Source organism: Magnolia sinica, chromosome 4, assembly GCF_029962835.1.
Source record: "Magnolia sinica isolate HGM2019 chromosome 4, MsV1, whole genome shotgun sequence".
NCBI classification, from domain to species: Eukaryota; Viridiplantae; Streptophyta; class Magnoliopsida; order Magnoliales; family Magnoliaceae; genus Magnolia; species Magnolia sinica.
In genome coordinates, this window is record NC_080576.1 from 112,961,377 (window position 1) to 112,980,936 (window position 19,560).

General features: G+C 43.1%; 1 protein-coding gene across 1 annotated transcript; it reads right to left on the reverse strand.

Moving 5' to 3' along the window:
* Positions 1 to 1,296: 1,296 nt before the first annotated feature.
* Positions 1,297 to 8,070, reverse strand: LOC131243895 (uncharacterized). The gene is made up of 2 exons (XM_058243514.1): positions 7,249 to 8,070; positions 1,297 to 1,949 (listed from the first exon to the last, which is right to left on the reverse strand). Exons 1-2 carry the CDS (start codon positions 7,689 to 7,691, stop codon positions 1,733 to 1,735), a joined length of 660 nt encoding a protein of 219 aa, XP_058099497.1. The 5' UTR covers positions 7,692 to 8,070; the 3' UTR covers positions 1,297 to 1,732.
* Positions 8,071 to 19,560: the final 11,490 nt, after the last annotated feature.

Below are 19,560 nucleotides of genomic sequence, written 5' to 3' on the forward strand. Positions count from 1 at the left end.
TTTAATGGCAAACGTTCAATCACCACTGTTTCTTGAGGTGTGGTCCACCTGAGATTTGGATCTGCTTAATTTTTTGGACTACACCCTAAAATTAGCTGGAAAAAAAGGGATGTACAACACATCGCAAGGTGGGCCCCACGGTGAGGGTAACACCTAATCTTTCAAACATCCCTACTGTTTCCTGTGATGTGGTCCACTAGATTTGGATATGGTTGAATTTTGGGCTCATGCCATAAAATGATCTGGAAAACGGATGGCACACATCCTCTGTGGGCCCCACAAGAGTTTACTCAGTACGCAACCGGCTTTCTCCACAGATGCATCTGAAAAACTTAGCAGTCCGGCCTTGACTTTGGCCATAGCTCATATATGGTGGGCCCGTTTGAGTACCCATAGGTGGTGAAATTCCACCACCGTGTGTGTGCATGTCTTAAAAAAAAATAAAAAATAAAAAAATAAAAAAATAAAAAAATGGTGGGCCCGTTTGATGAACAGAGCCTGGGTATTACACGTGCATAAAACACCCACGAATGAGATCAGGGTCCACTTACTTGTTGGGCCTGAGAAGGGCCCGTTGGATCTGTGATTAGGCCTGGCTCCAGCCAATGAAATCATAAACAGACCTGATTCAGATTCCCTCCTGGTCCCGGACCAAAATATTCAAATCCAGGTCGTCCTACGTACATGCAGGGCCAGAACATCATACCTGGCCCACCAAGGGCCTAAAAGTTAGACCAATCTCGTCGCATGGTTGGCCGGGCAAGCTCGATCCATTGACATGCATACAAGATTGGTTTGATTCAATGCACTGGCCACAATCAGGAAGGTGTGGAAGGTTTGTATCGTGGCATCAAGCTCACCTACTAATCAAAGGGGAAGATCACATGCGTTCAATCCATCAAATACATGGTAATTACCATATGGTCGAGCTGTGTGGGGCCCTCCATGGTGTGAGTGCCATCCAATCCGTTCATTAGATGGGCCACGTCACATTAGGCCAAGATCCCAAAAACATCCCGATCCTCAGATGGGCCGTTGTGAAGGATGAATGGGGTGCATAGGGGAAGGGGACCCCTACCCTTGAAATTCCATATGGAATGTGGGATCCACCATGTTGTGTACACGTCATCCAACCCAGTCATCAGGCGCACCCCACCAGGATGAAGGAACGCCGAAACTCAAACCATTCAAAAACTTAGAACATCAACAACAAGTGAAAAAATAGGTTTCAGGCAATTGTACATTTCTCCCTGTGACGTCCCACCTGATCTATGGTCAATCGATTCTTATGATATGAGGAGAACATGAAAAGATGCACTAGATAAATGGTTTGGATTCTATATATGCATCACGGGTGGGCCCAACACAGACAACGTATATTCCACCATATCAAACAATGATGTGATCGTCAAAGCTATAGAAACATAAAGAATACAGATTATGTGTACAAGCAATGCCACAAACAGCTTCTCACAAGCCTCCTAAGAAAAATACAAAAGAAAGATGGTGAACATGTTGGAAATCCGCAGGACAGGAAAATACCAGTTCCCATCCTGTCAGACACCAGAACAGGAACAATACAATCTCATAATAGGATTACCAAGCTGATAATAATCAGATAAGCATTTCTCATGGTCGCCTCTGGTTTTCTTTTTTCTTCTGTTTTGATGTTCTTCGGATGGTAGGGTATTGGTTGGACTCAAAACATAAGAAAACCGGGCAGGAGTGAGATTCATGAGGAAACATTGAAGTGAAAAAGCCAGGAAATGACGAAGGCAAATACCATGCAAGCAAGCAGGAAATTGAGGAAGCGGTGCCCATGCCAGAAGCTTCTTGACTCCGTGGGGGCTGCAGTTACGGTGTTGCTTGGTTCAGTCCATTGTTCTATTATCTCAGGCTCAGTCACGCCAACCACATTGCGTGCAGTCGCGCCACAGATCTCACAGGTCCTACAAAAAAGAGAACAAAAACATGGAGAATGTGATAAGGAGTTAGAAATAAATGGACTATGGTTAGCCACAGAATTTCCGCACCTTATCATGGCACAATTTTTGTGGGGCCCAGATGAACCAACCCCATGATCAACGATGACTTGCAATGGAGCAATCATGTTGGACAGCACATGATTGAAAAATAAGCATGGTTGGATGATGATAAGTATAAATCGGCACTCCCCAACAGCTCTGGACCTTTTGGTGTGTTGGCCGTTTGTCCGTTTTAAGATGATAACAACATTACGTTGGGGCATGCAAAATGGACGGCAAGGGTAAAAATGGTCTTACATCCATCTCGCAAGTACATATTTGAATGGCTGTCGCCATGGTCAACGGCGGGACCATGTGCCCACTTTGCATGGTTGTAATGTAGGAAGAATTTGAATCATATCATAGCTCCAAACTACATAATGACAAATATGAAGTGGGGGTGTGTACCCATTAAGAAAAAAGGAAAAAGGAAAAGGAGAGGACAGTATATAAATGGAAAAAACATGTGCTAATCAAGCATGTAGACATCTTCTAAAAATGGTAAATTCATGAACCACAAGTAGCTAGAAATGAATTTACAAGTGGAAGCAAGAGTAGAAAAGCAGTGCATTGGATTCTATCATTTTAGTAATGAACTCAAAGGTTTATGAAACCATTGGAAAAGCAAAATCCTGAAGTCAAAAAGTTTGAACTATAAATTTCAGGTAAAAAAAATATTCCTTGGGCACATCAGATATTCAGATTCTTTTTTTTTTTTTGCTTTGATCTAAGCTTATTCCATGGCAGTGGACCTCTCTACTTACCAAATTGACCCCTGAAGATATTCTATTGGGTTTTTAGATTTGCATGATCTTTGCCTTCCGCTTAAATGAGCAACGGATCACATCATGAAAAAGCAAGACTTACCTTTCTCCCACAGTGTAACTGAAGCACTCTTAAGGCCTTTATCCATAGAGTTGTGCTAGAGAGGACCCCATGTCACCTTGGATTAGCATACCTAATTCCAGAAAGAAAGCTGAATCGGATTGATTTGAGGTAAGATCTTTTGCCCATGTTCAGGTGGAAGCTAAAGGTGAGGAAAGATTCATAGCGCCGATAGTGCAGAAGTACATTCTCACTTGGTTTGCTTTAATGTACCTTTTGAGGTATAAACAAGGAATCCTCATTTAAAAATCAACATTCATGTGAAATACAGTTGTCATAACTTAACAAGCACACACATCAACATCACATTAATAAAAAAACAACTGCTTTTTTTTATTATGTTTTGGTATGTTTGAATATATTTTATAGTATAATTAGAAAAAAAAATGGTTATGTATGAAGTTTTGCCTCTTTCCACACATATGGTCCTTTGGGGTGGGCTCTGTTTGGAATCTCTTGCCTCGGTCTGACATTGATACATGTCCATGCATCATACATGACATCTTTCAGACTTAAAAATAAAATAAAAAAATCTTGCCTACCTGACATCAAAGAGCATAATCTTTTGTTTATGATGAGGATAGAAGAAAGTGCCTAGGTTCCTAGGTGGAACATTCTAACTCAAGTTTTGCTAAGCCCACGGGAGTGCACAAGGCAGCTCATGTACATGCCACACATCTGCCAGCATAATATCCAATCCACTCATTAGAGTGGTACCACTACGTAGAAGATCTTGCCAAAGAATCAGGTCAGTCCACTTACCAGGTGGACCACAGTCAATGAAACAAACATACCGCTGGAAAACAAAAAACTTGGCTGAAGGTTTCTTTACCCATCCAACTGCTTCTAAAATTGTGGCCCATACCCACCTGCTGAATGGACCCGATCTATTTTCATGTAAGAACATCTGCATGGTCAAATCCACCTGATGGACGGCTTGGATATTGCACCTATACACCACACTGAGACCCATGGTGGCATAGGCAGGAGCTGACTTGTATACTCATGTGGCCTTAGCAAAGCTCTTCTAACTCAGTCACGAAAGGAATTTGAGTAAGGGCAGGAGCTGACTTGTACAATCATGTCACCTTAGCAAAGCTCTTCTAACTCAGTCGTGGAAGGAATTTGAGTAAACTGTTCAGCAAACAATAAAGGGTCCATTTGGGTAGCTGATCCCACAAAATTGGGATAAAGCCTAATCCTAATTGTGGCGGGGCCTATGCTTTCCATGTATGATTCTCCATGGTATAGTAGCGCTTTACCCCACAGAAACGCAATTAAGGTTTTTTTTTTTTTTTTTTTTTTTGAGCAACTGAAATTTTATTGATTAAGGAGACGGAACGAATTCCCGAAGAAAGGAGCGACTAGCACCCTCGGATGCTAACACGACAGCTTCTATATTGGATTCTGGCCTAACAAGAGTAATCAAAATGTTGAATCTAGAGACTAAAGTCCTAATGCAACTAATTGTGTCTATGCAGAGCAAAGCACAGTTTAGTGAAGCAAATCCTGTGTGGGGCATATGGGGCCTGCCTAAATTAGGATTAGATTTACTCCCAATTTCATCGGATTCCCTACCCAAAGAGACTAAGATTTCTACCACAAGTTCTGGCCTCTTGCTAAAGACCCTAGCATTGCATCAGATGAAGTACCCACATACTCGAAACGAACTCACCATTACCTAAAGCCGCATGTGGACGCGCAACCAAATTGAACTGTTACAACTCAATAGATAAAGTGGAAATGACCAAACTGGAGCTAGCTCTGGCTGCTCCGCTATATTCATAATGAGGGACTGGCCCCAAAATAACAATTCAACCATTTCAAATCCAACTTGAAACTCATGAAATTGCAATTGGGGATGGAACTAAAATAACCCACCCCACTTCCATTTTTTGCCATTTCCTTTACATCAATTGAATACTTGAGTCACTTCAATTTAGTTAAAAAATAAGCACCCAAATGCAAACTACTACAAGTGAAATTCAAATTATTTGGATGGGAAGACAGCTTTGATAGATTAAAAGAAGAGGAAGAGGCCACAGAACAGCCTGTGAAGAATTTCTAGAGACCAGCAAACCACTAAGGCACAACCTAGCCAGCCACAAAAAGTCATGCCGATGAACCAACCATCATAAAACTATTTAACAGGTTTTTTCTTTCATTAGAAAGGTTAAGCCACCAAGGCCATGAAGAAGACGTTCAATATCACCATTATAAGCTGCATGTCTTTTCTCTAACTGAAACTCCTTTCAATAAAAAAGGGAAAAATAATTCATGGTGGGCAAATAAAAATTACGAAGAGGGCACATGGGTCCCTGGTGAAAATGGAATGTGGTTAGATACAGATATCTCATCCCTCCCGCCACACCGTGTGGCTATGCAGATGAACTATCTAGCAGGCCACAGGAGTGCAACTCAGGAAGGTTGGGTCAGGTTGAGGGTCAACCCCAGCCCAACCTGACCTCAGGAGAACCCATCTTGCAACCTGACTCAAATTCTAACCCGAGGTGCCCATCCCAAACACAATCTGAATTCCTCTATACCTAACCAACCCAACCCAACCCAAATACATGTGATTATTCCCAACCCGACCTAACCCGGTTCAAATTTGCTCAACACCTCAAGCTGAACCCAACCCGACTTCAAATTGGGTTGGTTTTTTCAAGAGGACCTTGACAGCCTGGCCTGACACAACCCAAACTCGGGCAGGGTCAATCAGGTCGCGTTGACCTGAATCCAAGTTGCAGCCTAGTAGGCCATACCCTGGGTCCCATGCATGTCAAAATCCCACATATTAAAGAAATTATTGTCCATGTGTGATGAAATCTGGACCATCTCATTCACCTTGGCATGGATGGTGTGGATTTCCGATCACTGAGTGAGGAAGTTTTGCCATGTGGGCCATCTACGCCTAAGGTGGGACATAGGTGAACAACCTGGATCACCACTTGGTGGGTCAGAAGGGCGACTAAAATCTCTGATGTGAAAAAATGACTGTATCAGTATGTGTACCTACTGCAGTACCGATGCCTCAATATGAAATGAACAAACATAAATTTAAGTTATCAAATGTGGCACTTACAAAACTGTATTCTGTAACCAGCCAACGGATCAAAACAATAAAAGAAGACAATCTTCAGAAAATCATCTTTGAATCGCATAAGAACTACAGTTCATGTGTACATATGCAAAACCAGAGAGATTGGACTCTACACTAAGCAACTAAATCAAACATCAGTTTCTGCTATTTGCAAGCAAAAATCTTTTCACCTGAATCATGCACGCATCCATAACAAGAAGAGCCAAATTCCAACTTTCATAAAGCAAACAACGGAATTAAAAAGTACGAAAGAAAGAAAAACAGATTTATGAAGTAAAAGGAAATGACAAAACAATAGGCATGACGAGAATCCTCAGCGCCAATGCAAAATCCCAACACTTTTCTTTATCACTTTGTTTTGTTGATACTTGATGCTTTTTAATTAATACAAGCACCTTTACTTTTTTTCCTTTCTTTTCCAAAGTATGCATTTGCTTCTCATTGAAGAGTTTTTCTTTTTTACTTTTCTTTTTCTTTTTTTAATCTTGTATGCTTTAGATAGAGCAAATCCGATATTGCCATGTTCGGAAAATCAAAAGCAAGTGATCTAAAAAAATATTGAAACCCAAATTCCAAACCAAGCCTAACTGTTCTCTTCAGCAGTCAAAAAGAAATCCGGGTAAGGGAATTTACAGTAATCAGAAGATAAGTAGAGGGAAAAAAAAAAAAAAACAAGAGAACAAAATTCAACGATTTCACTGATGAAATGCAATGAAAAACATTAGTTTCGGTGATCTTTAAAAACAGAATTCATGCATTGTCCTCCTCATCAGATAGATAAAATCATAAAACTAAAACAGTAAAAGCCTATTTGCGAATTTACGACACTTAAAAAGATAAGCAGAGACGCAAACAATAACTATATCTCACGAACACATCTTCAAATCTTAGAAGCAACAAAAGGTTATCTATGGTTTCTCCCAAAACTTCAAAATCAACATAATGATTGAATTTTTACCAAACAGATGACATTGGCAAATAACAAAAAGCAACAAAACAGTATCTCCAATTTCTCTCTAATTGCCAAAAATGAAAACAAAGATCGATTTTTTACACTGCCACAACACATCTGCAGGACATCTAACTTGCGCAAATCAAAGAAAAAACAAAAAGGTTATCAGTGATTTCTCCCAAAACACCAAAATCAAACACAAAGATTGAATTTTTATATCTGACAACAGAGAAATCTGTGTTTTTTTTTAATTCTTTTTTTTTATATATACAATTAAAACTTACTTGTTTCCCTTTAGCCTGAACCACGCCTCGGCACATTGCTTGTGGGCCGTGGCCAAATCATTCTTGCATGAACATCCCAATTCGATCAGAATCCCTGACTCCTGATTCGCACTTTCCAAGCTCAGTTGACAAATCCTGCAATCCTTCTCTGCTTTCGCCAAATGCACCTTAATCTCCGGCAGCTTACTCTCCAAACTGGCATCTGAACGGTGGTCCGAGGCAGAGGAATTCCGGCGAGGGTGCTGCTCAGAGGCCCCCCCAATCTCAGCATCAGATGCATCCGATAAGTGGCACTCGAAGGACCCACCACCACAGGAATCTAATGGGGAATGCCAGGATTCGTCCTCTGCGTCTGAGAAGCAGAGGCTATCGACGCTGCTGCTAGCAGAGCGACGGTGGCCCCCAGCTTCTATATCTTCAGGGGAATTCTCTGCTTTTGCCATTTGGAACGGAACCCAGAAGCAGAATCTTCACGCAAGGTGGGGAGGGTGCGCAGGATAAGAGGCGGGGCGCCGGTTGGAGAGCAGGAAAAGTCCAACCAAGGTGGAATATTTTGAAGGCTATTCCATGTTTTCCGGAGAGAGAGAGAGAGAGAGAGAGAGAGAGAGAGAGAGAGAGAGAGAGAGAGAAGGGTTTTTTCCGCTGTTATCTTCTAGTGAGCCCCAAAAGGAATGGAATTTGCATTTTTTTGGAGAGAGAGAGAGAGAGAGAGAGATGGGTTTTTCCTCTGTTAGCTTCTACTGAGCCTCAAAAGGAAAAATTGCAGTTTTGGAGAGAGAGAATTTTGTTGAAGGCAGCTGCATTTTCTTGCCTGGAAGAGAGAAGGAGAGAGGGTTTTGTAGAAAGGAAGCAGGGATGCAGCGAAGGAGCTTTTCTAAGCGCACACGCGTGTGCAATAATGTACACGCCACACGCATCTACCAGCATGCCACATAGCTGCAAGATCCAATCCGTCCATCAGGTTGGTCCGACCTTGTACATGTTTTCTCTAAAATACATCTGATCCATTCAGCATGATGGCCCCAATTTTTCACAGCCGTACATTTTTTTTCAAATTATGGCCCACCTGACCAGTGGATCAACCTGATTCTGGTCCAGGGCGTCAATATACTGGTGCCATTCTAACAGATGGATTGGACGTTGGACACATCCTGCTATGCTGGCACACGTGTGGCGCGTACGTGAGCTTTGTTGCTCACAGGTGTCAGCTTCGCAAAAGCTCTGGCAGAGAAGATTCATGTCACAAAAAGACGAAAATCTATGAGAGAAATTATAAACTACTGCTGCGTTGGAACGTGAATACAGTCCGACACCATTATATGCAAAAGGGGACTACTTTTCAGTCATCGAGACCGTTGATCTTAAGGATTTTACTGTTTGTCGTGGAATACTTCAAAATTACTCAAATTAAAAATTTTAATAATTTAATCAACATTCCAAATTTTGATTGTTAATAAAAATAGATGAACTGTCCAGAATAAAGAAAGTATTTGATGGATAAGATCATCCAATCTGTAGGAATTTTAAGTTCGACCGTATCTACAGTGGTACACATAATATCAACTGTATGGATCAATGAAATACTGTTTTAATTATAATAAATTCGCGTCTGGACACGAGTTAGGGTACGATGAATCCGTGATGTATAATTCCACAATCGAGAGCAGTACGTGGACGATGGATCGGATGGATTGAGAGAATAAAGGGTCATGTTCATTGTATGGTAACTTTCGCATGCAGCCGTTTGTTTCCCACTAACTTATCACTCGTGTATAAAATCCCATCCGTTAGAATGGTGGACCACATCATGAAGATCACTTGGAACGAAAATCATAACCGTCCATTCATCATCGGAGCCACACGAAATTAACGTACAGACCGATGATTTGACACGATTTATGTGTGGCCCACATGATGAGTGGATTGTTCGAATATTTTTACTATATCTGATCTTCATGGAATGGCCCACTTTTTTCACACCTCAGATGTTTGTGCCACGTCAGCGGAAAATAAAGCAATTTGCATGTGCAAGTTTAATGCAAGACGTTGTGTGTGAAGTACTGTGAACATTTTACCGAAAGGAAAAGAGTTATTTGATAATCTGGTAAAGTACATGGTTGATACACACGCACACGAATTGTACACGTGGCATGCATTTAGATCAAATCAAATCAAACCACCCCACTTTAGATGGAGTATAGTCACAGTAGATTTATTAGAGATCCCTGACCTCTGATTGCTGGGCATAGGTTTGTAGAATTTGGACTGTTACACTATTTCCATCCTGACCCTCCATCAGATGTCCATCAATCATACACTTATTTTTATATGATCAGTACTATTTTTTTTCTATTGCCCATCTGTAGTTGGAAAAGCGATTTTGACGGTTCGATTTGAGGTACGTGCATTGAAACTGGAATAATTTATGTGTGCATGTATACGGAAGATCACGTGTTATCTAAGTTCTCTTCGAGTACAATATCCTAATTGGTTGCAGGAATGGTATTGAGTTTTTAACCTTCTATAAAACGTGTTAATTAAGAAAAAAGAACTTTGATACTCTAGTCGTCTGTGATGCTTGGTACGCAGGCAGTAAGATATTCTTCATTTTCCTATCAGTAACTCAATTGAACCGTCCAAAATGGTGGGAGAAATTTATATGGATTATATAATAAACTTCATTTTTCTTTACTAAATTAATCAGCCGAGTAGTGGACATTTAATGAACGGTTGGAACGAAAACAACCAACGGTCTGACTTCCGAAGAAAAATCATTATAAATTGTAGGTTAGATTTGTCTATCCAACATCGTTTTGAGAAATTTGTATATGTTAATATTATCAAATTTTGGACAGTTTAATTTAAATTAAGATATGCCACGTGTAAAAATTTTAGGTGGCTCAGTATCAACCATCACTCATTGCCAGAGTATAAAAGAAAAACTCCATGAACACTATTTTGCATGATGGCTTTTATAAAATTTATAATTACGAAATCACCCTTGGTGGATAGTGACACCCACTCATGTGCCTGTTTGGATGGGAAATGACCACTGACCGTCCAAGTGCCCATCGCAACAAACACAACGATTGCGATGGCCTAGTTAATGGACGGTCATAATCATCTGTGTAAGATAGATCCAGTCAATAATTCGAGCTGTCCATATGACGGTGCCCACCATGGAACCCTATGGTTCTGGGGATTTACTTTTATTGGCAATGCCAAGCATCCCATCCATGCCTTGGAAAATAGACGGCTATGAAAGAGAAGGCCCACTTTTGGGTGTATCAAAAAGTCATTTGATCAGTCTCCTTTGGAAAATGTGTTTGGAACGTAATGGATGGTCTAGATCGATTTAACCGCAATCTAAACCATTGGTTTCTAAAGCATGGACTTCTATGTACCTGATCTTTCCACCAATCTCCGGTGGGATTTTGACCTCACTTTATTTATCTTCTTAACCACCTGTTTTGTAGGCCAGCAATTGAAAAGGTTAGGATTGTCCCACAGAAGAGATTTTGGGGCAAGGTCCGTCCATGATGGTATGCAACAAACCGACGGTCTGGATAATCAATCCATGGTTCTCGATTCAGTTAATTCCTCTTATACAAGTGGTCCACATGATTCACCAATCCGAGCCGTTGGATAGAATCAGCCTAACCGTGAATGGACCTCGCAAACCTTGTCCTTTTTTAGTCGACCGCCAACCAATCGACGGGTTAGGATTGTCCGGGCCATAAGAGTTTTGGACCATGGTCCAACCTCAGTTATGTCCTTTCCTTTTTATTTTATTTATTTATTTATTCAACCTTCGGTTTACTTCATTCTCTTCCATCTGCAAGCATCTGGATTCCGTTTAACTTCTGGGCCATACATAAGATGAATTGCAACTGTAACAACCCGTCCAATCGGTATAGTGTCCTGAGGCGTCCACGTAAGATTTTCCGCAGGACCGAACGTTTAAAACCTTCGTGGCAGGGATACCATAAACTAATTCACCTAGAATTAGCCCGTTAGAATAAACCGGACAGGCCATGGCAAGACTAAGTGCGCGCCGCCAAGCTAGATGACCATTTACATTGAGCAACAGTCCATACGGGCTATACCGCGACGCCGAAAGGTCAGAAAAATCTAATAATTTAGGGAACCATAGAGCTCACTAGGCTTGTGGTCCATCGCGGACCGCGGACCCGGTAGACACCTAGAAGTGGGATCTGGCACTGACTAAATGCACCCCACCCATGCCAGGACCAAATCTGGCGCTTGCAAATGGAACCAAGATTCCAGGTTATCCGACCATCGGATCTCTTCCATATTTACAGTGGAGGTGTAATGGATTTTCCTACACCCGTCCACCAACTCTGGGACCTGATCGTGGGTCGGTGACCGTCGATCACAAATCAGACCCGTACGATCAAATCCCAGGTCCGATCGTTCCCAAATTTTGCATGGCCCTTCATCGGGCCATGAGGCATCCGTCCTAGAAATTTTATAGCCTGAGGACCACTAGAATTACTCAAATCACCAGAATGGACCCCACAGGGCCGTTTAGAAATCAGAACCGTTAACTCAAACCCCACAATCGTCCATCCGTTTGTTCCTAATTTTTACACGGGCCCTAATCGGGCCATAGGGCACCTACCCACCGAATTTGGTGGCCAAAGGAGTGTTAGGGCCGTTCCGACTCTAAAAGGGAGACCTTGTAGGCTATTTTGAAAATTTGAGGGAACTTAAGGCCAAAGGACCCAAGTCTAGGGAATAAACCCTATCTCTCATAACTCTCTCCCATTTGCTACAACCACCAAGGGAGAAGGAGAGTAAAGAGGAGAAAGAGAGAAGAAAGAGATCCAAGGTGGACCTTTGAACAAGTGGGTTCCCAAGTGAGCCAACCCTTCCAACTCCCTACCCCTCTTGCAAGGAGAAAACTCCTTTCCTTGGCCTCAACAACCATCTGTGGGTTGCCTAGGTGAGGTTTTTACCCATTCTTCTTGAAATCCATGTAGAATGGTGGGTTTGTTTGGAATCCTAACATGCAATAGCTTGGTTTAGGGATTCCGACCGATCGGCTCGGAAGCCCTCTTTCCTCGGGCATTTTCCGAATCTCCAACGAGCCATAGGTGCGGACTATTACTCCTACGTGGCCTAGCACTAATTTCAATATGAGTTTAATGATTATGATTGCTTGGTTGATGCATTTGGAGAGTGTAGAGGAAACCTAGAAATTTATGTCTATTTTAATGGTATGGAATTGTGTGTTTTATTTGATTTCCTCACATGATGTTATTCTTGCTTCTCATATGACTTGTTGAATTTTGATTATTGCTTGTGGATGACTTGATGGATTGCTCATATGATGATGCCTTATAGTATATGTGCCTTATCAATTCTCATGTTGTTGTTTCTATGAGTTGTAGGAAGTGAGCAACTTCCTCACCAACACACACAACACATGCACCATTGCTCATAAACTGTGTTAACTTGCTTATTAGACGAGTCTGATTTATATGATTGAGGTGAGAGAACATGATTACGATTTTGCCTGTTGATACCCCTGTCCGTTGACATGTTGTGGACCACCATTCAAACCCTAGGGTTGGCCAAGGAAACGAGGAAAGCTAAGGCGGTCTCGTTGGTAGGACCGCCTTGAGGCTAAACCCACGGATTTGTGCGAGTGTGTGTGGGTGACTGTAGTTAGACTACGTGGGTTGCTTGCACCTGATGTCATTCCGCCATGCGCTTGCCTGGACTCGTGCGGTCTAGCTTACTGTCTGGCGAACCACGATTGTTAACCCTGTTTGCTTACATTTATATGGAACCTGGGGCTCCCCACAACTATTGTAGCCTAACAACAACCCACTCAAAATCGGTCCACAGCTGTAAAACCCGTGTCCTAATCCGTACCATTCCGTTGGCTTCCGCGGTTCTTCCGGTCAAATTTCGGCGACCTTCGCACCATATCCGACATTTACGCGCGATCTTAAGCCAGGTCCCGCACACCGACGTCGGCTCAATCCGAAACTTATGTCTTGGCGATCGGGTCGTCGCCACGGTTCCAACGCCGTGACTTGCGCACCGAACCGATACCCAGGTAAAAAGATGCTGATCAGCGTTTATTCCGAAGAAACACCGCGCATTGCGAATTTCGAGGGAATCTCTACACAATTAGTCTCATCAATCAACCATAAATGCAACCATACCTCAAGTACAACAACCCATCCCTCTTTCTCCACAAAGTCAACACTCTCTCTCTTCACCCATCCCTCTTTTACTCACTTTTCAAACAAACCCATGCTTCATTAATTACACCCATCACTCCATCACCTCATATCACTCTCATTCTCTCATTTTCTCTCTCATTTTTCTCAAATCTCTCCAAGTAACTCAACCCCACACGTCCAACCCTTCTCTCCCTCCCAAGTGTGGTCCACCCTCTCATCTCTCATCCCCACCATCAAAAGTCCATCAACCTCCATCAAAGTTGAAACTAAGGAGCATTGGAGTCTAAGGGACCAAGAAGAAGGAAGATAAGGTGGGTGATTTGCCATTATTTTAAATTTTAGGGCCCACTTGTTGGTGGGACCCATTTGGATGTATGTGATTTAATCAAGAGGGCCCATAGTGGCAGGGTTCCTCTATCTCACCGTATGTCTTTCTCTATCTCTCTCTCTCTCTCTTTCTTTGTAATGGTGTGGATCCCACCAATATGTGTTACATCTACCCCGTCCATCTACATCAGACGGTGTGGCCCACTCTATTACAGGTGATGATCCACACCATCCACTGTTTGGATGGATCCAATGCTTTATATATATATATATATATATATATATATATGTTATATTTTGTATAATATATATATATATAATATATATATATATATATGTATTATATATAATGTAATATGTATTATATATATAATATGTATATATTTGGTGGGCCACGTCCATGTGGGACCCACCACAAGGCATGTGTTTATCCACACCGTCCAGCGTCACTGGACGATGGACGGGCGAGCCCGTTTTGGAATGGGTATACACATGGGTGTGTACTTTACAAAAAAAAAAAGAGAGAGAGAGAGAAGGGAGAGGTGGGCCACTCATGCAGGCCCCACCTTGATGCTTTTATGCAATCCAAGCCGACCACCCTATTTCTCAGATCATTTTAGGCGTTGAGCCGAACTTTGAGGGTAATCTAATTCTCAGGTGAGCCATACCATAGGAAATAACGGTATCACCCTTGAAAACCGCCTAGATCCCTTTATTCGCCAAAAACAGGTCGTATATTAGACTCATTTGATCAGTCTTGGACCGTGGAATCCGATGGCTGGAGTGGATTCATCCGATGCGGGCCCCACATAGGAGATTTTGTAAAAAAATGATTTTTCTTCAAAAAAAAAAAAAAAAAACAAGCTTAGGCAGCAGCGCCTGCTGCTGCCATTGTCAGGGACGCCAGGAGGTGGGCGGACGGGCTGTGTATTTTGCACATCCACACCGCCCATTCATTGTGCCAGCTGAATTTAGGGCACAAGCAAAAAAAGCCTTATACGGAACTCATGTGGGCCATACCATTTAAAATCATGTGAAGACATGCCAAAACATATAAAATCACTTGGTGGGGCCTACCTGAGTTTTGGATGTTGCTGAAACTTGGTCTGTACCGTCAGTTAGATGGGACCCACATAATGGGTGGGCTGGATTTGTGAACCACATTTCGATGGGCCCCACATCCGCCCCAAGGTCCAATGACCTTATCAACAGGTTGGACGTTAAATAAACATTACAGTGGGTTCCCTGCCCACATTACCTGCTCAACAGGTTAGATGAAAAATAAATATTACGGTGGGCCCCTCCCTGGCTGCATGGCCCTGTGAAAGGGTTGGGTGCACCTAAACATTTCAGTGGGCCCCTGGTCCACACGACCTATCAACAGGTTGTATGGAAAACAAACATTGCAGTGGGCCTATTTTAGACGGAAAATAAATAGCAGTGGGCCCTATCCAGGCCCACGTGACCTTATGAATAGATTGGATGATAAATAAATATTTTGGTGGGCCCTACCCTGGTCCACATGACCTTATGAATAAATTGGATGGCAAATAAATATCACTGGGGGCCTACTTAAGGTCCACGTGACCATATTGATAGATTGGATTGGAAACAAGTATCACAGTGGGCCCTACCTGGTCCAAGAGACCTTATGAATGGTTGGATGGCAATTAAACATTAAATTGGGCTCAGGTTGGGTGGGAAATAAATATTACTATGGGCCCCAGGTCTGAGTGACCTTGTCAATGGAATGGATGGAAAATAAACATTACGGTAGGCCCCACATGGGACCCACTTATGTATGTATTGAAGACCACACCCCCCATTAGAGCGGGCCCCTCCATGATGCTTGTGTTTCATCCAACCCGTCCAATCATTTAGAATTTTTTAGACCATGCTATGAGGCCCATTGTAATGTATACAAGGCCCACTGGTGTAGCCCACTTGAGGAATGCAAGGCCCATGTGACTAGACCCATCTTGATGCATTTGTGGCCCGTTATTGAGGCCCACCTTGATATGTATCTGTGAGACCCATGTATGAGGCCATTTGATGTATTAGAGGCCCATGGGTCGAGGCCCAATAGGATGAACATAATGTCCCTTGTAGTGTGACTCCACCATAACATATGTATTGACACTTATAACGGGCCACGCCTTGGGAGCAATGCTGGTTTGATGTCCACATTGATAATGTTGGTTAAATGTCCGCATTATAACTCTCCCCAAGGCCCACTGATAGGCCCATACTTGTGGTAAGTAGGCCGTCTAGGCCCATCTCCGTTATACACAGGGCTCATCTCTTTATACATGTTTAGTATAGATCCATGATTCATGATCATCTGCATCATATGTATGCCTGATGTGAGGAGTGACCGATCATATCATATGCCTTCGGGCGGACTGTCTATGGGCTCCCTGGTAGGCGGAGTTGCCTCATATAAATGCATGGTACACACAGGACTGTTGCATGACTGATAGTATGATTCATACACTTGCATTTGTGTGATTGTAGTTACTATATGCCCTAGCAAGATCAGGGCCATAGCCTTCACAGACACATCGTGGATGGTTGGGTTGGATACCGAAAATGTTTGGTTCTAGATGTCCCTAGGTGAAAGTCCCCGGGTGAAAATTCCTAAACCCGATGGTACCAGAGGATGACTCCAACGTCGAGACTGAGTGGATATATGAGCGCATGAGGGCCGAATACCAGGAGGTCGCGTCTCCCACTGTGTCGTGGTCGGTTGAAAAGGAGTGTGGCCTTACTCGCCCGAGGGTAGGGGGCAATACTAGGCTGAGTTTGACCAGCTCGCGAATGGGTCCGCTATCGACGTGCCGGATAGGTATTGGCAGACTATTGGCTAGGCGGATAGTGAGGTTTCTTACGCTCACTTGGACTGTGCGGCTAGGAGAGCGACAGTGCCATTTGGAGTGTATCGAACCCCGGTGATTATCCAGAATGAGAACTGTACTGATATATGATGAGGTTTGGCATGCTTGAGTTGCATCTCACATCGCATGGCTGTGTTATGGCCGATAACATTCATATCTTGCACCGCATAGCCTTGGTATGGCTGATTGCATTCATGTACTCATCACCATGATTCCGCATTACTCCTACCTTTGCATTTTAAGCACGGTTATATTGCGCACATACTCACACCACCCTCTAAGCTTTCTATAAGCTTATGCACGATTGATGCGTGCAGGTGACGTCAGGACGCAGTCGCAGCCATAGTCTCGCCGTGGTTGGACCGTGCAGACGAGCTTTGGAGTTTCTATCTTTTGCACTACATTATATTTTCCCTTTCTGTTGCATTGTACTAAAAAGTTTTTGATCATAATGGATTTTGTGGTGGTATTCTTGTGGTTATTGTTTGTGGGTTATGCTTTTGTTATGCTCATTATGAATCAGACTGATGATTTGAAACCCTCCTTATAGTATCCCAGGATCGGAACCTGGTGAATGGGTGTCGGGATCCGAGAATGGGGTTCTACGGAGGCTGTCGACGCCGGATTCGGCGATCGGGAATTTTATAAGCCCGGTTTCCGAGTTCGGGGCGTGACAACAGCCTCGTGAGCCGGGCATGGTGGAATGAGACACTGTGTCCTAGCTGTCGGCCTACGCTGGGGTACCGCGCCTCCCCGTAGTGACTGCGAGCGATCCCTTTCTCTTGGCACTCCTCATGTGCTTGAAGTCAGGGATGAGGAACCCGACAGGATCACGGACCGCGGGGCCTCGGCCTCACGCATTGGGAGGCCTTGGCCTCGCACTCAGATCAGGGCATTAATAGGTGGGGTGTACCAGTTTCCCCAATCTACTGGATGAATAAACCTAACTAAGAACTCGGTTAACACGACCGCATTGCATCGCATTAATTAGGTTGGCGACTCGGCAGTCGAGGTCGCACTGAGGGAGTGTTGGCATTGGCGATCGTTAGATGGTGTCGCACGAGGGAGCGTTGTGGTGAGGGCATGCATCATGTCATGCTGCATACATGCGCATTAATAAGATTACTTAGGCGTATGTGATTGTCTGCTTTTCATTAAAATCATGTTAAAATTGTTGCCTGTGATAACTTGAGATTAATAGCGCCCACTGAGTTGATCACTCACTCTCACTCTGGGACGGTGTTTTAAAACACCAACCAGACCCTTTTATAGATGCAGGTGACTCGGGACTGGAGGAGCCTGGCGAGCCGAGCCTGGACGAGGAGGTCGAGCTATCATACTTCCAACTGATGGAGGGTTCGCCGCCTGCTTGAGGGGCGAGATAGGATGGCTGGGTAATGGGCTCAGTCTCATTCTTTTGGACATTATATTCTTTTATTGTTTTGTTTGGGCAACACCTTGTGCGACCCATTTATTTTTGGACTTGTACATATATACATCGACCTCTTTTATTTCAGCAGACTTGTGCGATTATGTTCCATATTCAGAGAATTTCAGGCTGCGCAACTTAAACAGATTAAATGCATAATAATAAAAATCTATACTAGTGACTCTCAGGAACTCGAGAGTTGAGCAGATGCGCGACCCCCGATTTCCAGGGCGTTACAACAACCCAAGTATCTCAGCCATTGGATGATTCTAGTACCGGTTAGAATACTAAATGGATAGTTTGAAAACGAAGGGCGCAGCGACGGTACACATTCAATCAGAGTACTATATGTGACTGCTAGTATCATCCAACTCGTGTGATTTTTGTATGTGGCCCATCAGCATATGAATGGTCTGGGGTGGGGACGTGTGGCATCCAACCCGTTCAGCAGGGTTACCCCATCATGAAAGTCTGAGGCACCAAAAATCAGACCAATCCTACCATCACGTGGGCCACCACAAAATCGCCACGCTTTTGTACGGTTTTCCATTGTTTTATATGGTGTGGCTCACCTCATTGTATATATTCCATCCAACCCATGCATCATGTAATCCTGAACATGATGATGTGGTGCCCCAAAAACTGGCCCACTACAATCATTAGGTGGGACACACCACACAAAAAAAGGACGGCCATCAAAAACATCTGAATTCATTCATGTGGTGGTACACATGATGGTTGGGTAAAACTGATTTTTCGGACACCCAACTTTCATGGTGGACTGATGATGCTGGACGGGTTGTATGCCATAAACACACCCTGGTGGGGGCCATGCCCAGCACCTGTAGAATATGGTTATAATAACCGGCCTAAAAGAAAGAAAATGATTTTCTGTCACTTTCAAGTGTGGAATATAGAAATCATCTGGAATCATATTGAAAGGCTTCAAACCAACAACTACACATTCTCAAGTTGCATTGTAATCTTCCTACAGTGTTGTGGGTGTTAAAGAGGAACAAGTACACCCACTGCTCGTATTGCACCCAACCATTACATAATCTTCGATTCTCACTTGGAGCACTGCAACTTATAGTGCTCCTTGTTGCATCGGGATGTTTGGACAGTGTGATTAATCGATCTGGACTGTCTATTAGGTTCAGCATACATTTCAAGGGCTATGATGTAAAAATCATTGTAATCGGATGATCTAATCCGTCCATAAGTTGGCCTCCTTTAAAAAAAATATCCCATAAGTAAGAACCAAAAAAAGATCATTTAGAACCATAAGTAACCCGTGAATGGCCCCTCAAGTAGAGGGTTCAAATCGTTGGTTGTGCTTGTTTTCTTTAAATGATCTTGACCGTCCAGTATATGGCTATTCATTGGATGGTTGGTACCAGTCCCATCTGATTTTTTACATGGTAACTCAAGAAATGTATTTTGG